The sequence below is a fragment of the Anopheles gambiae genome, chromosome 3, assembly GCF_943734735.2.
Source record: "Anopheles gambiae chromosome 3, idAnoGambNW_F1_1, whole genome shotgun sequence".
Lineage (NCBI taxonomy): Eukaryota > Metazoa > Arthropoda > Insecta > Diptera > Culicidae > Anopheles > Anopheles gambiae.
The window spans coordinates 47,581,710-47,599,922 of NC_064602.1; the positions used below are offsets into that span (position 1 = coordinate 47,581,710).

At 42.2% G+C, this 18,213-nt stretch overlaps 1 protein-coding gene across 2 annotated transcripts in view; it reads right to left on the bottom strand.

Annotated features, from left to right (window-relative positions):
• LOC1279478 (serine-rich adhesin for platelets) overlaps positions 1 to 18,213 on the bottom strand; it is a 48,739-nt gene continuing 30,526 nt past the window's right edge. For both annotated transcript variants that reach the window (XM_061654350.1, XM_061654351.1), the window contains exons 10-14: positions 16,003 to 16,145; positions 15,473 to 15,595; positions 6,865 to 6,967; positions 6,062 to 6,276; positions 1 to 5,064 (exon numbers count right to left, since the gene is read on the bottom strand). In XM_061654350.1, the coding sequence (XP_061510334.1) occupies positions 4,741 to 5,064; positions 6,062 to 6,276; positions 6,865 to 6,967; positions 15,473 to 15,595; positions 16,003 to 16,145 (908 nt within the window). In that variant the 3' untranslated portion in view covers positions 1 to 4,740. The remainder of the gene's footprint in view (positions 5,065 to 6,061; positions 6,277 to 6,864; positions 6,968 to 15,472; positions 15,596 to 16,002; positions 16,146 to 18,213) is intronic.

Here is an 18,213-nt window from a genome sequence, read left to right on the forward strand (position 1 = left end):
TTTAATTTTATAACAATTTTCTTGTTTATTTTGTCACTGTCTTGTGTATTACTTATTCATGCATTTAGAAGGTAAGGGTTGTTTGGAGCATTGTCCACCTTCCGTCCCCTGTCGGGTAGATGGTTTTGTTGTTGTTGTTGTAGTGTATGAATAAAATACTTGTCATGTACTTCTACTACATTATGCTATCATCTCACACACACCTCGCCCCCCATTCGTACGGTTCAAATAGATGCTGCCAAACGCTACCTCTTAAACAGTTATTGTGTATGCAGCGCTATTTGCACGAAACAGAACCTAAAAACACCATTACCACAAACAGTATCATGGTCACATGAGGGGGGGAGGATGCAGTTTTGCTTTATATTTTTTGGCAAAAATGGTACTATTTTTGACGATAGTGAACTAGAAGCATTTGTTTTTGGCGGAAGGAGGTTCTTTGCCTTTGTTCTCGTTTAATGCTGTGCCATTTGCTACTGCTCATACCCCGGAACCGGGGTACCTTTCACCTCGTCAAATTACCACATTAAATATTGTATTAGCTATCTTAAAAAACCACCGCTTTGAATGGTTTTGTGTTGCATCTTTGATTTATAGTCTGTACGATTTTCTTATCGTTTTGCTTATCGCTTTATCAGTTTGTCGATTGCCTAAGAAGGTAGAGCAAATTGGAAAACAACACACGAGCTAAAATTTTAAGCTATTGATTGGCAAATTGAAATAGAAGGAATTAATTTGAACCATAACATATAGTAAACAATGATATAGTTTTAATTTTCGTACACTATTAAACGGCAAGCCTTTGTCTCGTTATCGTTTTTTTACAACAAATTTCTGTACTGGTTATAAGTATTAAAAAAAAATCTGCCTTCTATTATGCTTAGTTAAATGCTTATTCAACTTTGACACAATGTACGCAAACAATGCAGAACAAACGGATACAAACGGAAGCCATTTATGTAAAACCGCACCCAACACATTTCGTTTCAATTGACAGCGGATCGAATTTGGGATGTGCTTTGCTTTGTCCATCTTCTAGCTCGATGTCCGCACGGCATCGATTTAGCAAAACCTTTCAAACATCTCTAGCACTAGCACACAGTCGCGGGTAGAAGAGCATACGGTAAAGTAAAAGTAAAACATGCTCCAACGGACGACTGCAATTTATCATTTATGGAGGGATTGTATGCATTTAATGTTTTTCGACGCCTCGCCACCTCAACCATCCCTGCTGCAGGGGTTGCTTTCCATCACGCTCAGACAGCATCGAAAATCAGTGAAGCATCGCCATTCGCTGTGTTTGCTTGCTACGCGGCCTTCTAGTTATTTAGATGTTTACGCAGCACACATGTACACGCATGCCAGTATAGCAGGGAAGCATACACACCCATCGGCTGTATCCAATATTTTCGATGCTACAATTATTGTGCGATTCATGTATGTGTATGTACGTGTATGTGAGTGACTGTGTTCAAAATGGTTTATTAGAGTGCGTCCTGTCCCATTCACAAGCAGCGTAATGGTACGACGTGCAAGGTTCCGTTAGGTAGGCTTCTATCTGGTAGGTAATAAATTAGTCCAAGATGGTGGTACGCGTTTCCATTCGTATTTTAGTATATTAGTTTGGCAATTTCCATTCAGTTGTCTCGCTATGCGGGGGTGTCTATGGGTGAGTGTGTGCGCGCGTTGCGATTCTGTCCTATTATCTACGATAAGATGTGTACATTTGATTAAATCCTCTATTGCTGGTAGTCGCATGGAACGCAATTGATACCTAAAATTACTGTATCCCAACGCGTCCCAAGCATCTCGATGTACAAGGATACGCTTGGCGCACGCACCAACGCTGCGTGGTGCCTTTCCGCTACGCTTAAAAGCTCTATCAAGGAAGCTACGTTGTGACATGGTTGAAGATTTGAAAAAGGGGTTTTGTTTGTTTGTTTGTAAATTGGCTTGACTGTGTTCTATTTAGCGAGAAAAAAGCACTGGAAAGTGGGGGTAGAGTTTAGATATTACAGTTGTTACAATTACCAAACCTGCACAACTGAATTAATGTGTCTACCATCAGCTTAGCGATACTCCCTAACACTCCTACATGTGAAACAATTTGTATTAAGGCTGGAATAGTTGGAATCATCCAAACACTATCGTAGGACAGAATGGCAAAAGTGTTGTTAATTCTACTCTTTAAATAGCTTTTGGCCACTAGACGTTTCTTTCTAGGATGAATTGGCCGCATGTTTGTTTGTTTGCATGTTTTGCTTTGCTTTCGGTTTTGACCATGTCAGCGAGTTAAACTTTCTCGATTTAGTTTGGAATGGAAAACGGAAAGAGTTAGTTAGCCCTCTGTACTAAGCAACTAGCTAGTATCTAGTATGGATGTATGCGATTCGCAACTGGCCTTAGCGTTCCGTATTCGTGTAACTTTGCTTGCCTGCTGTCTGCTCTTATGGGTTAGGTCAGTACTGTTCTTTTTGCTCGCTTGGAAGAGTTTTTTGAGTTTTGGTATGGTTTGGGGTATTTTGTAATAAAGTGTTGAAATTGGTAAGTAATTTTATCATTCTCTTGACGTATGTTGGTTAGCTCTTTTGTTCACTCAATGTCAAGTAACTGGTATTTTAGCTAAGATTTTGGTAGCTTAAGAAAAAGTCGTATTTATGTTTGTATTAAGATATCAATGAATTTTGCTTAGTTTTTTTGTTGCTGCTTTGCTTCCTCTCAATAACCGTGTCCGCTTTTATCGTTTTCTCTGTATTTGTGTGAAACTATTACACGTCTGTTGCGTAAAGTTGGGCCATCCTTTCCGTGTGTGCATTTCGTTCGCATATGTCATATGTCGCCATCATATCGCTCTTGCGTAAAATTAACTTTCTTATTCTAGTATATGCATAGAATGTTGCTACATTCTTCAAAGAGATTCAAAATATATTGGCACATTTTGTCCACCACCACCGCACACCAGAACCGGCCGCCTGAACTAGTACGGACACACATCGACATCAATATGAACGGGTTAAAATAACGCTTACGTACGTAACGATTAAACACAAACGTGGGCGAAACAAACGCTACGTTACGCCATACCATATCAAACTGATTTTCCAACTAGCTCATTGTTGAAAGAACGTTTGCTTCACTGAAAATTCGTCCCTTTGGACGTTAAGCGTCCCATTTCTTTACTAACATTGTGCGCTTGTATAGTGCACAATCCATTTCGACACGATTCCGTTACACCGTTCTGTTCAGATAAAGCTTTTCATTCACTTGTGCTACGGTCTTAAATTCAATGAAATCTTATCCATCTTTTTAGGTCACTTTTTGAACAAAACCATTCGAACTCACATGATGACCTTTATTCCTTTTTTCCAAATAAAATTATCCTTCCCCCTCTATGAGAAGCTATAGGAAGAGAGAGAGAGAGATAGCGAAAAAAGCCATATTTAACACAATATGCTCCAAACATTCGTTGGCGAAGGTGCGTAAAAAAGGGGCGTCTGACTCTTGAAAGGACCTCCTACCACCCTTGCTGAAAGGCTACCCGAGGAGGTTCGAGTTGAACATGAAAGTTATCGGTACGGTGATAAACGAATGTCTCCAGAGAAAACCGGCAGACAAACGGTACCATGGAATGTAGTTCTAGTATTTTTCTTCTTCATTCACCTCCGAAATACGTCAAGATCATGCATTGGACAAAGTGACATCTGACGGTCCCGAGCCATCGTGAGCCAAAGTTCGGAAATTCCCTCGGCTTATTCAGCATCAATTTATGTGCGGATTCTTATCGAAATGTATCTGCATGCTCTTTCGCTATCTGTTAGGTTATTTAATCCTTAATGTCCAGTAATGCTTTGTGATACACATCTTTAATTTCCGACCTCTCGTAAAGTGATCATTGCAGCGATAGACTGTATGCTGTATGAAGAGTATGATTTCATTATTTGTTTTTTTTTTACAATTCAAGTGCCACTTACTGCGAAAATATCAAGCATTGTTTTTTCTCCCTTCAAACATAAAAAATTAACAGCGAACGATTTAGAATAAACACTAAGAATACTGGTATAGCTGGTGGTAGGAGCTTACGTGTGCCACACAAACAATCAAATTGTGCATACTTTACACTCACGTCCGTAGCTATCGTAACACTAAGTAAGTTTCTCATACGTTGCATGTCTCGCTGAAAAGGCTTCCTAACATGCGGGCGGGGATCTTTGGAGGGAGTTTCTTCATTGTATTAATTAATTTTTTAACGTTGTCTGTTCCAACAAACGTGCGAATAGTTCGCGTTTTTACTTTGTTTTCCTCTGCTACTAGCGTCTACTACACTTATCTTGAACGGGAAAACACATTGTCACATTATCATATTGTACTTGAGAAATGCGGAACAAGAAACAGAACTGAAACAAGGTATCAATTTCTGTACGCCAACCGTTGCGCTATCCATACTTACACACACACACACACACATCTTCAGTTGACCAATGTTGGCATCGTGTGCGAATGAGATTGTACCAGCAGGATCAAAGAAAATGCCATTCCCATTCGCCCGGTGTCGCTTACCATCGTTTTCCCGTTTTGTTTTGGCGCAGCGGTTGCACCACCACCCTATTATTTCCCACCATATTTGACACACACGCCATCCACCTACCTCGCATCCTACGCCGGCGCGTATTAGCACGCGAACTCACAACACCTGGGACGCGTGCCTCGCTGTCCGTTCGTTTGCGCACCCCGCTCACCTCATTACTGTATCAGCGGAGCGTTCTGGGAGTCTCCAAAGTCGACCGTGTAGTACATGTCGTTCTCCAAATTCATCGGCAATGGTTTGTTGATTATCCGTTCCGGCTGCAGACCGGAGTACGAGCTGGGCAGCTGGTGTGCGTAATTGTAGTTCGGGTTCGTGTGGCTCTGGTGGTGATGCGGTTGCTGCTGATGTCCTTTGCCGCTCAGCCAGTGACGGTTGGCGTTGGCCGGCTTGGCGCGGCGCCCGAAAATGGGAATGAGCTGACGGTGCTTGGTGGCAAAGTGTCGGTAGCTCTGGTGCACCTTGCAGTGACATGCGGTTACCTTGTGTAAGCGAACAACGAAAGAAGTGTAAAGCTGGTTATGTTGTTTGAATGTCGATGGCGGATAGTGAGATAACGTGCCCGAAGGTGGCAAATCAGTTATGGACTTTGGCAGCCTTGTGGTTTTAATCAAACAAAATTAGCTTTAACGAGTTTTGTTCGCTGAAGAGTGTTTTATCGAAATAGTAATCATTATTTAAACCATTTTCCTTTTCAATTATGCGTGAAGTTGAAATCGAACATAGGCAGCATACGTAAGGCAATTCGAGTTTTTGTACTTGTTTCAAATGCGATGGCAATATTCAATGAGTTTAACGCACAAAAAAAGTAAATTATCTAATGTACATCAGCTGTTGTATCTTATCTTATCATTACTAAACTACAAAACCTGTGAAAAGATGTATCTTGCTATCAAATCAAGAAAGTAAGTTCTAGAAAATTAGTAGTAATTGCTATAACTTAACAACAAATGTGTTAAAAAAATGAGAATAAAAAATGAAAATGTACAACAGCCCAACATCGATATCAGCACACTTTGCTACACAAGCCATCATTATTTTCATTCTAGCCTCGTGCCCCCTAGAGATTGAACCCGAAAGGACATGAAAGTTGTTTCAGTTTTTCCTTCTCTCCTCTCGCTTGTTGCTCAACGCATCGGTTGTAGCGGGTTCTTGTAGCGAAGTTATTGACTTTTATCAGCAATCGATAGCTCCGATAACTAATGAGCACCGATGCCCACTCATGTTTGCGGTACGCGTTCCGATGAGTAATAAATTGCCAGTTACCCAACGAACCTTTGCGTCCGGAAAGGAAAATGGCAAAAATGCGATTGATGGAATGTGTCCCGAGGCCAACGTTTTCTCGTGCGCGGGGAACCGCGCGTAGCAAAATAAAAAGGCGAAGGACGGGGATCCGTGTAAAAAGCAACGTAACAAAACCACCCCCCCCCCCCCCTCAAGCCCGTGAGAAACGTACCCACCGCCGCCCCCCGTACTTACCACGACGGCCACGATCAAGATGGCGGTGGCCAGCGTCCCGGCCGCAATGTACGCATTGTGTAGCTCGATTGCACTGCTGTGCTTGCCGGTGTGCGCCACAGCCCCGTCGTCCCCGTACATGGTGCTGCCACTAATGGCACGCAGCCCGTTCTGATTGGCCAGCGTGTCGGACAGCATCTCGCTCGAGCTTACCATTGTATCGATGACGAAGTTTTCTGTGGAGGTTAAAGCGAACGTAATGATATCATAACACCCGGGAGATTAGGAAAGTTTTCGCCCGAACGCGGTAAGGATGTGTTGATGCCAACCGAGTCGAAAGAATTGCTGCTAGTGCCTTTGGGAAGGATTGGGAAAACGACAAAAAAACACGCTCAAATAGACTGAAGAACTCAATGGGTCACACTCCCAGAGCGCTACGGATGTGAAGCTGCAACTGTTTAATTTCGCTCGGTGAAAGTTTCTTGAAAAATGGTTAACTTGCTTTGGGCGTAATCCACCAGGATCGCACTCCAATTTGTTCCATTCCTGTGGGAATTTACCTTCAATGAGGGTGATGTGAGAATGGAACGCACACTGAAAATCGATACACCATAGCACCATTCGAGCAAACTGAGCTACATTATTATTTTACAGCATGAAAATGAAACTTTTCAATAACTATCCATTGCGTTTATCTACTTTAGACCCACACTAGACATTCCTTGTAACACTGAGGATATCCAAGCGCACCCTCTCATTCAATTCACGATCACGTTTGGCATCTTTTTTAAATGATAATTTTCACCATTGGCACGGCCACTTACCCTCGCACATTTTGCCGGTGAATCCTGGACGACAGGCACAGTAGAACGATTCTTCCGTAGTCCAGCAGGTGCCACCGTTTGCACAAGGGTTCACATTGCACAGCTGTTGTCGATGAAACAAGTGAAATTGTATGTTAAGGTTGGAAGTTCAATACGTGCGGGTATCATTTTATCAATACGGTTCAGCTGAATGATGGTGGTATATGTGTATTTTTTGCTCTCAATCTGGTCCCTTATTTAATGGCCTGACAAAGGGTTTCGATCATCTGGTTTGCATTTTCTATGACCCTTGAAAAGTGTATACTCGCACAGTTGGTAAGCACTGGGCACGAACTGTCGCATCGTCCGACATATCCGAATGTTGGCCCAGTAGCGCTCGACGAAGAAGGCAGATGTGGTGGGCGGACAGATAGATAGATCGATAGATATCGTTCTCGGGGGTTTTACAAGGATGGTTCCGGTTTCTGTTACATCCTTTCCGTATGCTACAAACTATGTTGCTCTGCAGTTAACGCACCAATTGGTGCGTAGAGAATGACCTCCATTAACTCGAGCCATCGAGAGGTTTTAATCGCTTTATCCCACACATTTTGCGATGTATTTGTTTTTGCAATTTATTAGATGATGGTTATCATCGTTCCAAGAGTTTTTTCATCGTTCTTTATCTTAGTGATTGTATTAATAATATTTCAATTGTGTTTCTACAACCCAAATTGCAAATAGGTTTTGTTATCAAACGAACTAGCACTAATGAATTGAGTGATGTTGTCAGCTTTATAGTTTGAGCAGTATATGTTGAAGAAATACGAGATCTTAAGTGCACAAATCTTAGCCTCGTATGTGTGGAACGACAATGACGACGGGCTATACGAGATGTACTGTCGATCAGCGTATCAAGCTCGCCAGACTCCGGTGGGCTGGCTATGTTGTACGCATGGTAACGAACGACCCAGTTCGTAAAGTCTTTTTAGGCCATCCACAAGGACAGAAGAAGCGTGGTAGGCCAAAATTAAGGTGGCAAGATGCTGTGAAGACGTCCGTCATGAAGGCCGGGATAACGGATTGGCAGACGAAGGCGAAGCGGTTACGGACACTCCTGAGGCAGGCCAAGACCGCAAAGCTGTTGTAGCGCCGGATAAGTTAGTAAGTAAGTAAATAAGTAAGTAAGTAAAATGCACAAACCTCGCTTACAACTCGCTTTCAATAATTTAAATTTAAAAAATGCAAACACTCTTATTTTGAAAATTTTTAGTAAGTCTAGTTTATTATTTTAGTAGTTTTATGTTAAGTAAGTATATAACAGTAAAACAACTGACTTTCCTTAGACACAAACCAATAAAAGATCATTCAATATACGATCTATCCAGAAAATATTAAAGAAAAGATTAAATCAATCGACCACTTTTTCACAAAAAATGATAACAAAGAAACAGTGCACACAGAATTAAGAAGATATTTTCCATTTGTCCGATGCGTATAGGCCCTTATATCAGCATACTTGCGACCCTGGAACCAATTATTTAACTCTTCATACAAATTATATGAAAAAAGGTCTACCATATAACGAGTGAGTCACTAGAACGGAGTAAACTGCACAAATTCTGTAAAATATGAATATTTTTTTTTGTCGAAAAGCTCCAGAATACATAAACCATCCCCAAAATAACAATTGACTGTTCTTTATTATAGACAAAATTGTCCTTAGACGCTTAAATATATTTTGTTACTGTTGTATTAGCGTTCGGTGGTAGAAACATTAATCAAAAGGCTGCCGAAATACATTGAATGTATGTAAATCAGATATGTTTTATGAAAAAACTTTTGTAAAATAACGGCTCTTAACAGCCATTTCTTATGATTAGAAAAATGTGACTTTTATTGCAAAAAAGGAAAATGGCTTGCAAATATGTGATTAAACTGCAATCCATTTTTACCAGTTCCTACTGCATCACAAAATAATAAATAAAAATAGCTTTTTATTCAGGAGGAACGTCTTCGACTGTCTTGCTTAAAACCATGAAATCTTTAAAAAAATAAGCAGAAAAATCGTACAAAAATATAAAAAAAATTATTCATCGCAATTAATTTATCCCAGAGAAAGTATTACACTGCTTTAGTACTGGTTCGAATTTTCTTATACATTGGTAGTTCAAATGTTCAACTATTTTTTTATTGATTAGAACCAATGCAATGGAATAACCTTTTTCCGCGTAAGTAAAGCCAAAAACCACATAAATTCTAGAGAATAAAGTTAAAAACTACAATTTATGTCTCTTATTTTACACTTTTTCGATTTCGGAAATTCGATTCCAGAAAATATTCACACACTTTCAAAGTTTTTCAAACCAGAAAAATGTTAACACGTTCCGCCGTGTTTACAAAGCTACCGAAAAAGATACAAGCCACATGGGCATATGATGTAGCTGAGCAAAAAGCCATTAAAATAAACACCCAGACAATAACGAACAAAGCCTTTCGGATGTGATTTGTGTACTCAGCACAAGAGAGTCCCACGCCCCTCCCCCATTTCATGCTTCCGATGTGTTCCAAGAAGCAATCACAACATAACGCCGATAGGAAAAACTTTGGCAACGGTGGGCCCGATTGGCGAAACCGTCGGCTTGTCGGATGGTTGGTGCTGGGGGGAAAGCAAAAGGCTTAAAAGAAAGCGGTGAGATTAATTGGTTCAACACCGATGGCAAACAATGTGTCAAACCAGCTGAAAAAGCTGATTTCAATTCATGGGCGCTTAAGCACGCCAACGTACCGGCCCAAGTCTGAAAAAGGTTCGTTCCCGATTGCAGTTTTTCATTGCAGTTTTTTTTTGCTGCTCATTTTTTACCGGAATTTGTGTGTTCGAATGCTCCATTTTGACTTTGATCTCAGCCGTAGACTGTAATTCAATGTTAATGTATGTTTTATGTACCCGTAGTGTGAGTGTGTGTACGCGGGCCAGTTGTGGCATTTCGGAAATGAAATGTAGCACGTAATTGATGTAACTGGCATTGGAACAGAAGTACAAAGAAATTATGTTTCCATAGAGGTTAGTTAAGCTGGAAATGGCATTTGCCGGGGATTACATGCACTGCACGAAATGCGATCGGTGCAATAAATCATCGTTGATGAAGATGGATTCATCGAATGTTGATTTGTATCTCATTTCACAGAGATGCAAAAAGGCATGCACTGAATTGTAATGAGCATATCAAAGAGCCCAATCAAACAAATTGAATGAAACTAACAGTTTTGCTCATGGTAAACCCCTTCTAAATTTAAAGGGACCACTATTTTAACAGTTCAGCAAGGAAATTGTTTGGAAAAAGCATTAATGATGGGATTTTACATCAACTAAATAAAGCCTCATGATGCAGCAATTATTGAAGAAGCGCATCATTAAAGCTTGTCTACTTCGGAAAGAAACGAGAATAAGTAACAAAATCTTAGAATTTCGTTCAATATAGTTGAAAACGTGGATCCTTTCAAATCTCACTCATCTATACAGAAACAAACCTTGCAAACTGCCACAGCCAATAGAATGGGTAAAGTGGAAGTGAATTCGCTAAATAAGAAACGAACCAAAAAACAAGAGAAACGAACGAACATCCCCTTGTCAGACGCAATCTAAATTCCTTGCAAGATGTTTTCATTCCTGTGTCGTTATATACGCGAGCGACAGGCGAGAAAAAGAAAAACGATTACCCAGATGGAGAAATATTTCTTTCCATTTGTTTTGTGTTTATGTTATTCATTTTCCGACCATGTCTCCCGGTCGCCCGACGCTTGCAGGAAGGAAGAAATAACGATAGCAAAGGAGTAGCTTACAGCGAAAGTAACCAACAGTGACGGAGGGAGGCGAAAAAAAGCTTATTGAACATTTCGTAATTCCTGTTCTCCTTTTTGCACATTTTTTCTGCTGGCATGCCGTAAGCGTTCGACTTCCGGTTAAAAGGGAAGCGGAATTTCACCATCCACGACTACAGGGCTACATCGATTCGACAAGTTTATCGAATCGAAGAAAATACGACATCAAGTCCCAGTATCTGACAGCCATCTACCGAGAACCATCACACACACACAAAAAAACCCCGAAGGATGACACTGAAAACACGACGACACTGATGACGATGTCGAAGTGGATGACGATGATGACGTTGGTTGAGCCGGGTGACAGTTCGGGCAGGCGGGTTTCGCACCGCAATCGAACCTGGAATGTTCGACCTCGACCGCGCCGCAGCAGGGTCGAACCGCCCAGAACGAAAGAAGGTAAGGCGACACCGAAGCTTTTGCGATGCATACAAATATGAAAGTTATATCTGATTTATTCGACGCCCAAGTATGTTGGTCCCAACAAAACCGTGAGTTGTTTATCGTACGAGCAGCAGTGCTCCGAAATGTCCGACATGCACGAATGAAAAAAAGACACACCAGGCGGCAAGTAGAACATGGAACGCAGCAACGCGCACTGCCACTTTCGGAAGAGCAAAATCAATACAGATTAAATCTCTCCCGGGAGTGCTGAAGCGGAGAAAAATATCGCATCACAGCAGCAGCAGCAGCGTCGGTAAAAGTGGTAAACAGTGCAATGGCGCTTGTGCCGTGTGTACACTTCTGCACGACGCTACGATGGGAACGAATAAAAAACACATTTGTATTGCAGCCGACTCTCTGGAGGGAAAGCAGCAAATGGGTAGCAAAGCTCTTGTCAAGGGTTTATTACATTTTTCGGATCCGGTTGGTACCGTCGAGGCAAGTGTCTTAAGATGGCTCGAGTGGCTATCCGAACCGATTTGATCAAGGTGAAACAGGGCGTCTCCATTTCGACATGCAAATGATGCCGCATAAGAATCAAAGTAAGCGAAAAGCTCCATCTCTCTCACGAGCTTCGTTTGATCAAGTGTATTAATACATGAGATGGAATTTGGAAGAGTAATTTACTGATCCTTGGCAATGTTCTGTAAAATTGATTGAATGAGCATAAAAAATATGAACTGAATTAGAAAAGGACGGCTTTTTCATTATTTCAGTCACAAAACAGTAATTTGCAGCATGCATATTCAACGACCGGGTTGTTTATCCATAACAAACTACCAGATATTCTTTACCACCTTCTAATTTGTATACCTTGTATACCTAAATTCTTGTTTCTTAAAAACATTTGGTTTTAGTAAAGCTTGAAACACTTTTCCACCACCTAATATACACATTTCCCATACAACTAATACGTATAAAATAGAAAATAATGGTTTACGTCGTGCATTGCCTCAATGCACAAGCAAGTTAAAGCTTGGCTAATAGCCACTAATTCTGTCCTTTCTAGAATTTTACTAAAAAATATAAAGGTATACAGACTGTTGACTGACAACTTTCAAATTAAAAAAGGTTCAGTTGACGGCACAATTAAGGTGAATGAAAGTATTGTTTTTGTGTGGAAACCAAAAAAAAATCTCAGTTAAATCTGAGCTTCGCCCAAACATCATATGTCTCCATAAAAAGGTTGCCGCAACCGCAAACAGACCAAAGAGAAAATATATTTCTGTACACGGAACACGTAAAGCATTTCAGCAGACACACGTGGCAGCTGCCGGGACGGAGCGTAAATGTTGGACCATGCAAGAAAATTCATTAAATATTTACACTGATACTTTATGCGCTACGCTTTCAAGCTCAACACTCGGCAAATGAAGAAAAAAAAAGGTTTTAGCGTAACCATATTTCTTAAGGTGAATGTCATTCAATGCTCGCACGCGCCTGCTAATCGTTTATTCACAGATTATTTAATCAGCATATTGTGTGACGCATGATTCTCCTGGGATCGGAACCGAACTCCATGTATAATATGAAAACCCGATTTGCCACCCAACGACCGGGTTGTGCTGAGTTTGTGAAAGATGAGCAGCAATATGGCGATCCGGATAGCTGTATTAACTTAAAATTAACACCATCATACATTATTCCACCCCCACGCAAATCCCCCCCTCCGTACCCCACCATTTTATAAGCAAACATATGGCATTCGTTTGAAACGTTTGAAATTCTAGCCGTGTCGCGTGATCCGTACCGTACCGTTTGCGAAAGGCCACTGTTTTGAAAAGGGGTTTCACCCAAACGAATAAGGTTGATTTTCCGGCCGTTTTTTGGGGTTATAAAAAAGCAATAGAAAAGAACTAGGGCGGACCATAGTGCGGCTTGAGCTTCGGAGCTTCCTCTTTCTTTCAATCAAAATGATCCTCAAAGCAAGAACAACACTCGCAACCTCAAAGTCCAACCTTCCAAACTGCAAACGGAGTGTGGCAGTAGTAAGAAAACATTGGACCGAGCGAAAGTTGCGTTCCTACGTGAGGCAATGGAAAAGCTTCTACTCGTTCGGAAGAAAGGTTTTCAGAACCTTCTTCCTTGGGAAAGTGCTACCGTGTAGGGAACGACGGGAGGAACACGCTTTCATAGAAGAATAACAGGCCTCAGAAAATTTCCTCTTTTTTGTGTGTAAGCCGGTGGTTTACGGCACAAAGAGAACAATATATCTCACGGATAGGCGAAATATTTTCTCCCATTTAGGACGAAAAGTTCAGCCTCCGGGCGGGTGACACCGGTGGCTGGCTGCCTGGCTGGCTGAGCTAAATGGATGCTCGGAGGGAAGTTGCGATGGGGCTTCGGCCGACCGGATCGGAACGCAGAAGGTGACGGATGAGAAAGTCCAAACAATCGAACCAAGCCACCGGCACAGGCCAACCGACCAACTAACAAAAACAACGACCAAAAAGCCTCCAACGCAAAAAGCGGAAACTGCCCGCGCGATGATCAGAACGAAAAACGGGTGCTGGAACGGCTCAACAAAAAAAAAAAAAAAAGAAACGAGGGCAAGCGAGAACGGTGGTAGAAAAAGCCAGTCGAATAACGAAAATAAGTGATTCCCATTTCCAGGTCCCTGGGTAAGCTGATTTATGTTTTAATCCTTTTTTCCGTTTCTACGTTCGCTCCCCGCTTCGGGCATGCTGGCTGGTGATGCTTCGGGTTGCTTCGGGAAATGAAAATACCACCAATGGGTTCGAGGGGCAGTTGGAAAGGGGACATAAAATACGAGGTAAAAAACAGAAAGAAGAACCCGAGAAAAGCAGGCGCACTGGAGAGAGAGAGAGAGAGAGAGAGAGAGAGAGAGAGAGAGAGAGGGGGGGGGGGGGGCATGAAAAAGGGACCCGATGAAAATGGCCACACAGCGGTTGACTGCCGCACGGATAAGTCATCCGCACTCATTCAATGATTTGATTTGTGAGCACGGTCGGTTGACGGCTCGGGTACGCCTGGCCGGTTTACGAGTCGAACCTTTGATTCTCGTACCTTTCGTACCGTGAAGCAAACACTGCACACTACGAACTGTGTTGGACTTTACGCTGACTTTGCCGATAGTTTTCACCTGAATCAATAGAAGCTTTGCGGTTTCACCTGCAACGATCTGCGCTTATGAAAAAGATTGACAAGCACAGATGCAGCGTATTTGGCGAGTGAGTTATCGCTCAGCACAAACCATGGACACGATATAAGTTTGTTCCGATGCAGCGGATTAACTTAACAACAAAGTCAGTGTTAGTTTAAATTGAGATACCCAAACCCCAATACCCACCCACCGTCCGGGAACGGTGCAGTCATGAATTTTAATTAGTTTTCAGCTGATTTTGTATGAAGATATAGGATCATAATTATGCTACCCACTGCAGCCACCGCGGGCTCTATCGTGCCCATCGCTCCCCTCCCTTGACACAGCTCGGGCAAGCTTTCGAACCGAAGAATTTTGCAAGAAATGCAGAATGATGCAATAGGCACCGAACCGTGCGATCCGACGGCGGATGGGAAAGTTTGCGGGAAAAATAGAACAAAAAAATGTACTCTGCATGGCGGTGGCGCCACCGTGACAAGATGTAAGCGAGGGCGGCTGCAACGGCGTGCAGCTCCGGTCGGATGCCGTAATGGCGGATAACACGCCACATAAATCAAACTAAACGACAAGATAATAGAGTGTAGAAGGAAATTTGATGAAAGCAGCGAACAGAGACGAAAGCGTAATGCAAGGTACCGCAGCTGGTCTTCCGGGTGCCGGGTAGCGTGTAGAATTGGCGAAACAATCTCCGCGAAAACTTGACAAACTTGCTTTTAAAGTTTCGACTTCTTCGCTGTTTGTGGACACCGGAAACCATCCCTTGCAACAGCACATCCCGGTAGACGGTTGCATCAACAAATGGAACACTTGTGCAGTGCAGAGTGTTGCGTGCGTAATTTTGGAAGCTGGAAAGCATCAAGTGTAAAGCATTCAAACTGTTATGGCCCAGCGGCTTCGTGCGGTACGTGAAGTCAGTTTTAATTGCAGTTACTCGAATAATGTATACTAAATAACGTGCTTTGCGAAATGAATCAAACATTCCAGTTTGAAATTGTCCAGCAGCTTAGTTTCTATGAGCGCTTGGCTTCATTGGCCAACCAGCTGCAGAGCGCCGAGTGTAGAGTTTCCACATGTCAACAAACTAACCAATGCGCATTGTCTGATGGGGTGATGAAAATTAACTAAACTAAACCGTTTGCTGAACCGCGCTACTACGCCTGCATTGTTTGCACTTACCGTTCGTGGTACTTGATTGCAATCTGGCCCATTGCGACCGCCGGGACACTCGCAGGTAAAATCATCCCCATGGTCGATGCACCGGTGGCCGTCCGGGCAAGGATCGTTGGCGCAAAAATCAACCTGCAAATAATGAGAACATCATTAGTGTTGTAAATCGAACGTGAAGCCTCTGCGAAGTATCGGAAACACCCCCTCAATTGGACACCCACCCACTTGTACCCTGCGCTTGTACTCTCGGCACTAAGCGAACAATTAAAATCTTCTGCACAATTAATTCTGGACGTCATCGGCCGGGGGGTGGCATGATTTAAAATAAGTAGCACAGCGGTGCAGAGCAGTGAGCGGAGTCACCGGAAAGCGAGCAACACATGACACCAGAACACAGTGAACGGTAAATGATTACTGCTCCTTTTCGTGCCGGATACAGCCAGTGCAGTGTGCCGAACACTACGTGCCCCGATCCATTTCCCGGGCGGCATTAGATTTATGCAGGCCCGCCAGTCGGCAGCGATCGGTGCGAAGCTTACCTTAATATGACATCGTTTGCCGGTGTAGCCTCGGGTGCACTTGCAGGAGAAGCCGCCGATATTGTCGATGCATTGGCCGCCATTGATGCATGGGTTCGATTCACACTCGTTGTACTCAAAGTTGCACAGCTCGCCGGAGAATCCTGCAACCGGGGCGACAACAAAGGGCGATACGGAGGTTAGTAGCGTGCAACGGGACAAGGAGATTGAGATTGAATGGGCTCATAATGTTAATGCGCCATGGCAATGAATAATTTGTACGCCTCCGGGTACGTACGGGTTTCTTTGATTGCGCAAGAGAACTTAGCGTTTCCTTGGATCGTTCAATGTTCATTAGTTTTGTGAATTCTTTGTTTGTAGAACATAATCATACGAGGGAGGTGTTCCTAAGAATGTAATGGTATTATTATTGTCTACAGCTTTTCTCAGCAATATCCAATCAACTGTGATTCTTCCATGTAAGCTTATTCTTCTGTTTTTTTATTAAATGTTTTCAACGTTCATGAAGTATTGAACTCAGGTTTTGTATGCAAAAAATAGAGATAAAAATTATATAAAACCGTCCAGTTTTTTAATCTCTGTATATTTTAGACACAAAATAACCAAATAAGTTTGGTGTCATCTTCGGTGTTATATAACTCATTGATTTTGTGGTACATTTTAGACGGAATAATAAAATAAAACTTCTATTTCAACACATTCCAACTAGGTGGGTTGTGAGCCCATTGGCACTTCTCTGGAATAAATATTTTTGAGCACATCTATTATGATATTTTGGATGATTATTCACAAATTTCCCCTCTCGCTGTACAGTGCAGTCCCCTATATGCAGGACTGACTATCCTTCCTATAGCCAGACTAATCTTCTAACTCAATTTAGGGATATTGCCCCTATAGGATTAACTAAACTGATATGGATAATCAATATGTCACCAATAGAAAATCACATTTGTGATATAGGCAGACCTTGGCCGTCAACAGTTGTTGCGCCTAAGATAAAACATAAGGGCCAATCATGAGAGTCAAACGGAAAAGTGTCAAACAGAACCACCCTAGACTAACGCACACAAAATTGGTAATATACAAAATTTTTAGTGATTTTTTAAGTTTTTCGGGCCATAATGGAAAATTAGCATTTTTGACACTTTTCTCTAACACTCAAGTCGTTTATACATTGGCCCTAAAATTTCGGTTTGTTGTAATGGGTTTGTTTGACACTCTTCCGTTTGACTCACATAATCGGCTCTAATATTAAAACTTGTTAGATTAGAAACTACCCAACTTCTATGGCGTACGAAAGATCACACGGAGACGATTCTACTGTAAACTGAAAACGATCCTACCGACTATACACAACATTATATTTTGGTCGCTCAACAATCGACGGTTAATGGATTTGCACTACATTTTAATTATGATAATATTCCTAAAGCATTGCCACGGGGCGCAGTTAACGTTACACACTGACTTTGCATTGGAAAAGGTGGATTAATTATAAATCTCTTTGATTGGGGCTGGAAACCTCATTCCTGGAAATGCATTTCTTTTACATTAAGTGAAATTTTCATACTTCAAAATGGAATCAACAGTTCCGATTGCATCGTGCAAAGATTTACTTCCACCACATACCAGTTCGAACCGATCTGTATCGCTGCAGATTTCTCGAGATTGTAGCTCACGAAGCTCATATTGCGAAACGGCGGCAGAACCATAATTTCACGTCAATAACATCAATTTATTTTCCATCACAAGCAAATTGAATTATTTTCCCCACAGACTCTCATTTCTGTGGATACCCGCGAACCACCACTATCGGCTGTCGGGCGTATTTGTAAGCGTTCTGGTGCACGTATTGCCGGCTTCAGCTTCAGCTGCTTTCAGCGAGAAAGGTTGAGAACGTTGACTTTCCATTTACCCAGTCCCTTGACGGGACGGGACCCTTCTGGGTCTGCCGCGGGCCGACGGCAAAAACTATGTTTCGGTAATGCCGTGCATCGGTGTCTTGTGCAAATTTTTCTATCATTATTTTATCCCACCCAACGGATGCCGTTCAGCACGGCGACTTCAATTTTAGGTTGTCAATCCATTACACACTCGGTGCATTTGCACGAAATATGCACGAGCGCGAGAGCTTCTCCCTGTGGACCAACTGTAACTGGCAGGCCTTTTGCAGTGAAACAAGATGCATCGCGGTATTTGGACGCGACCGCA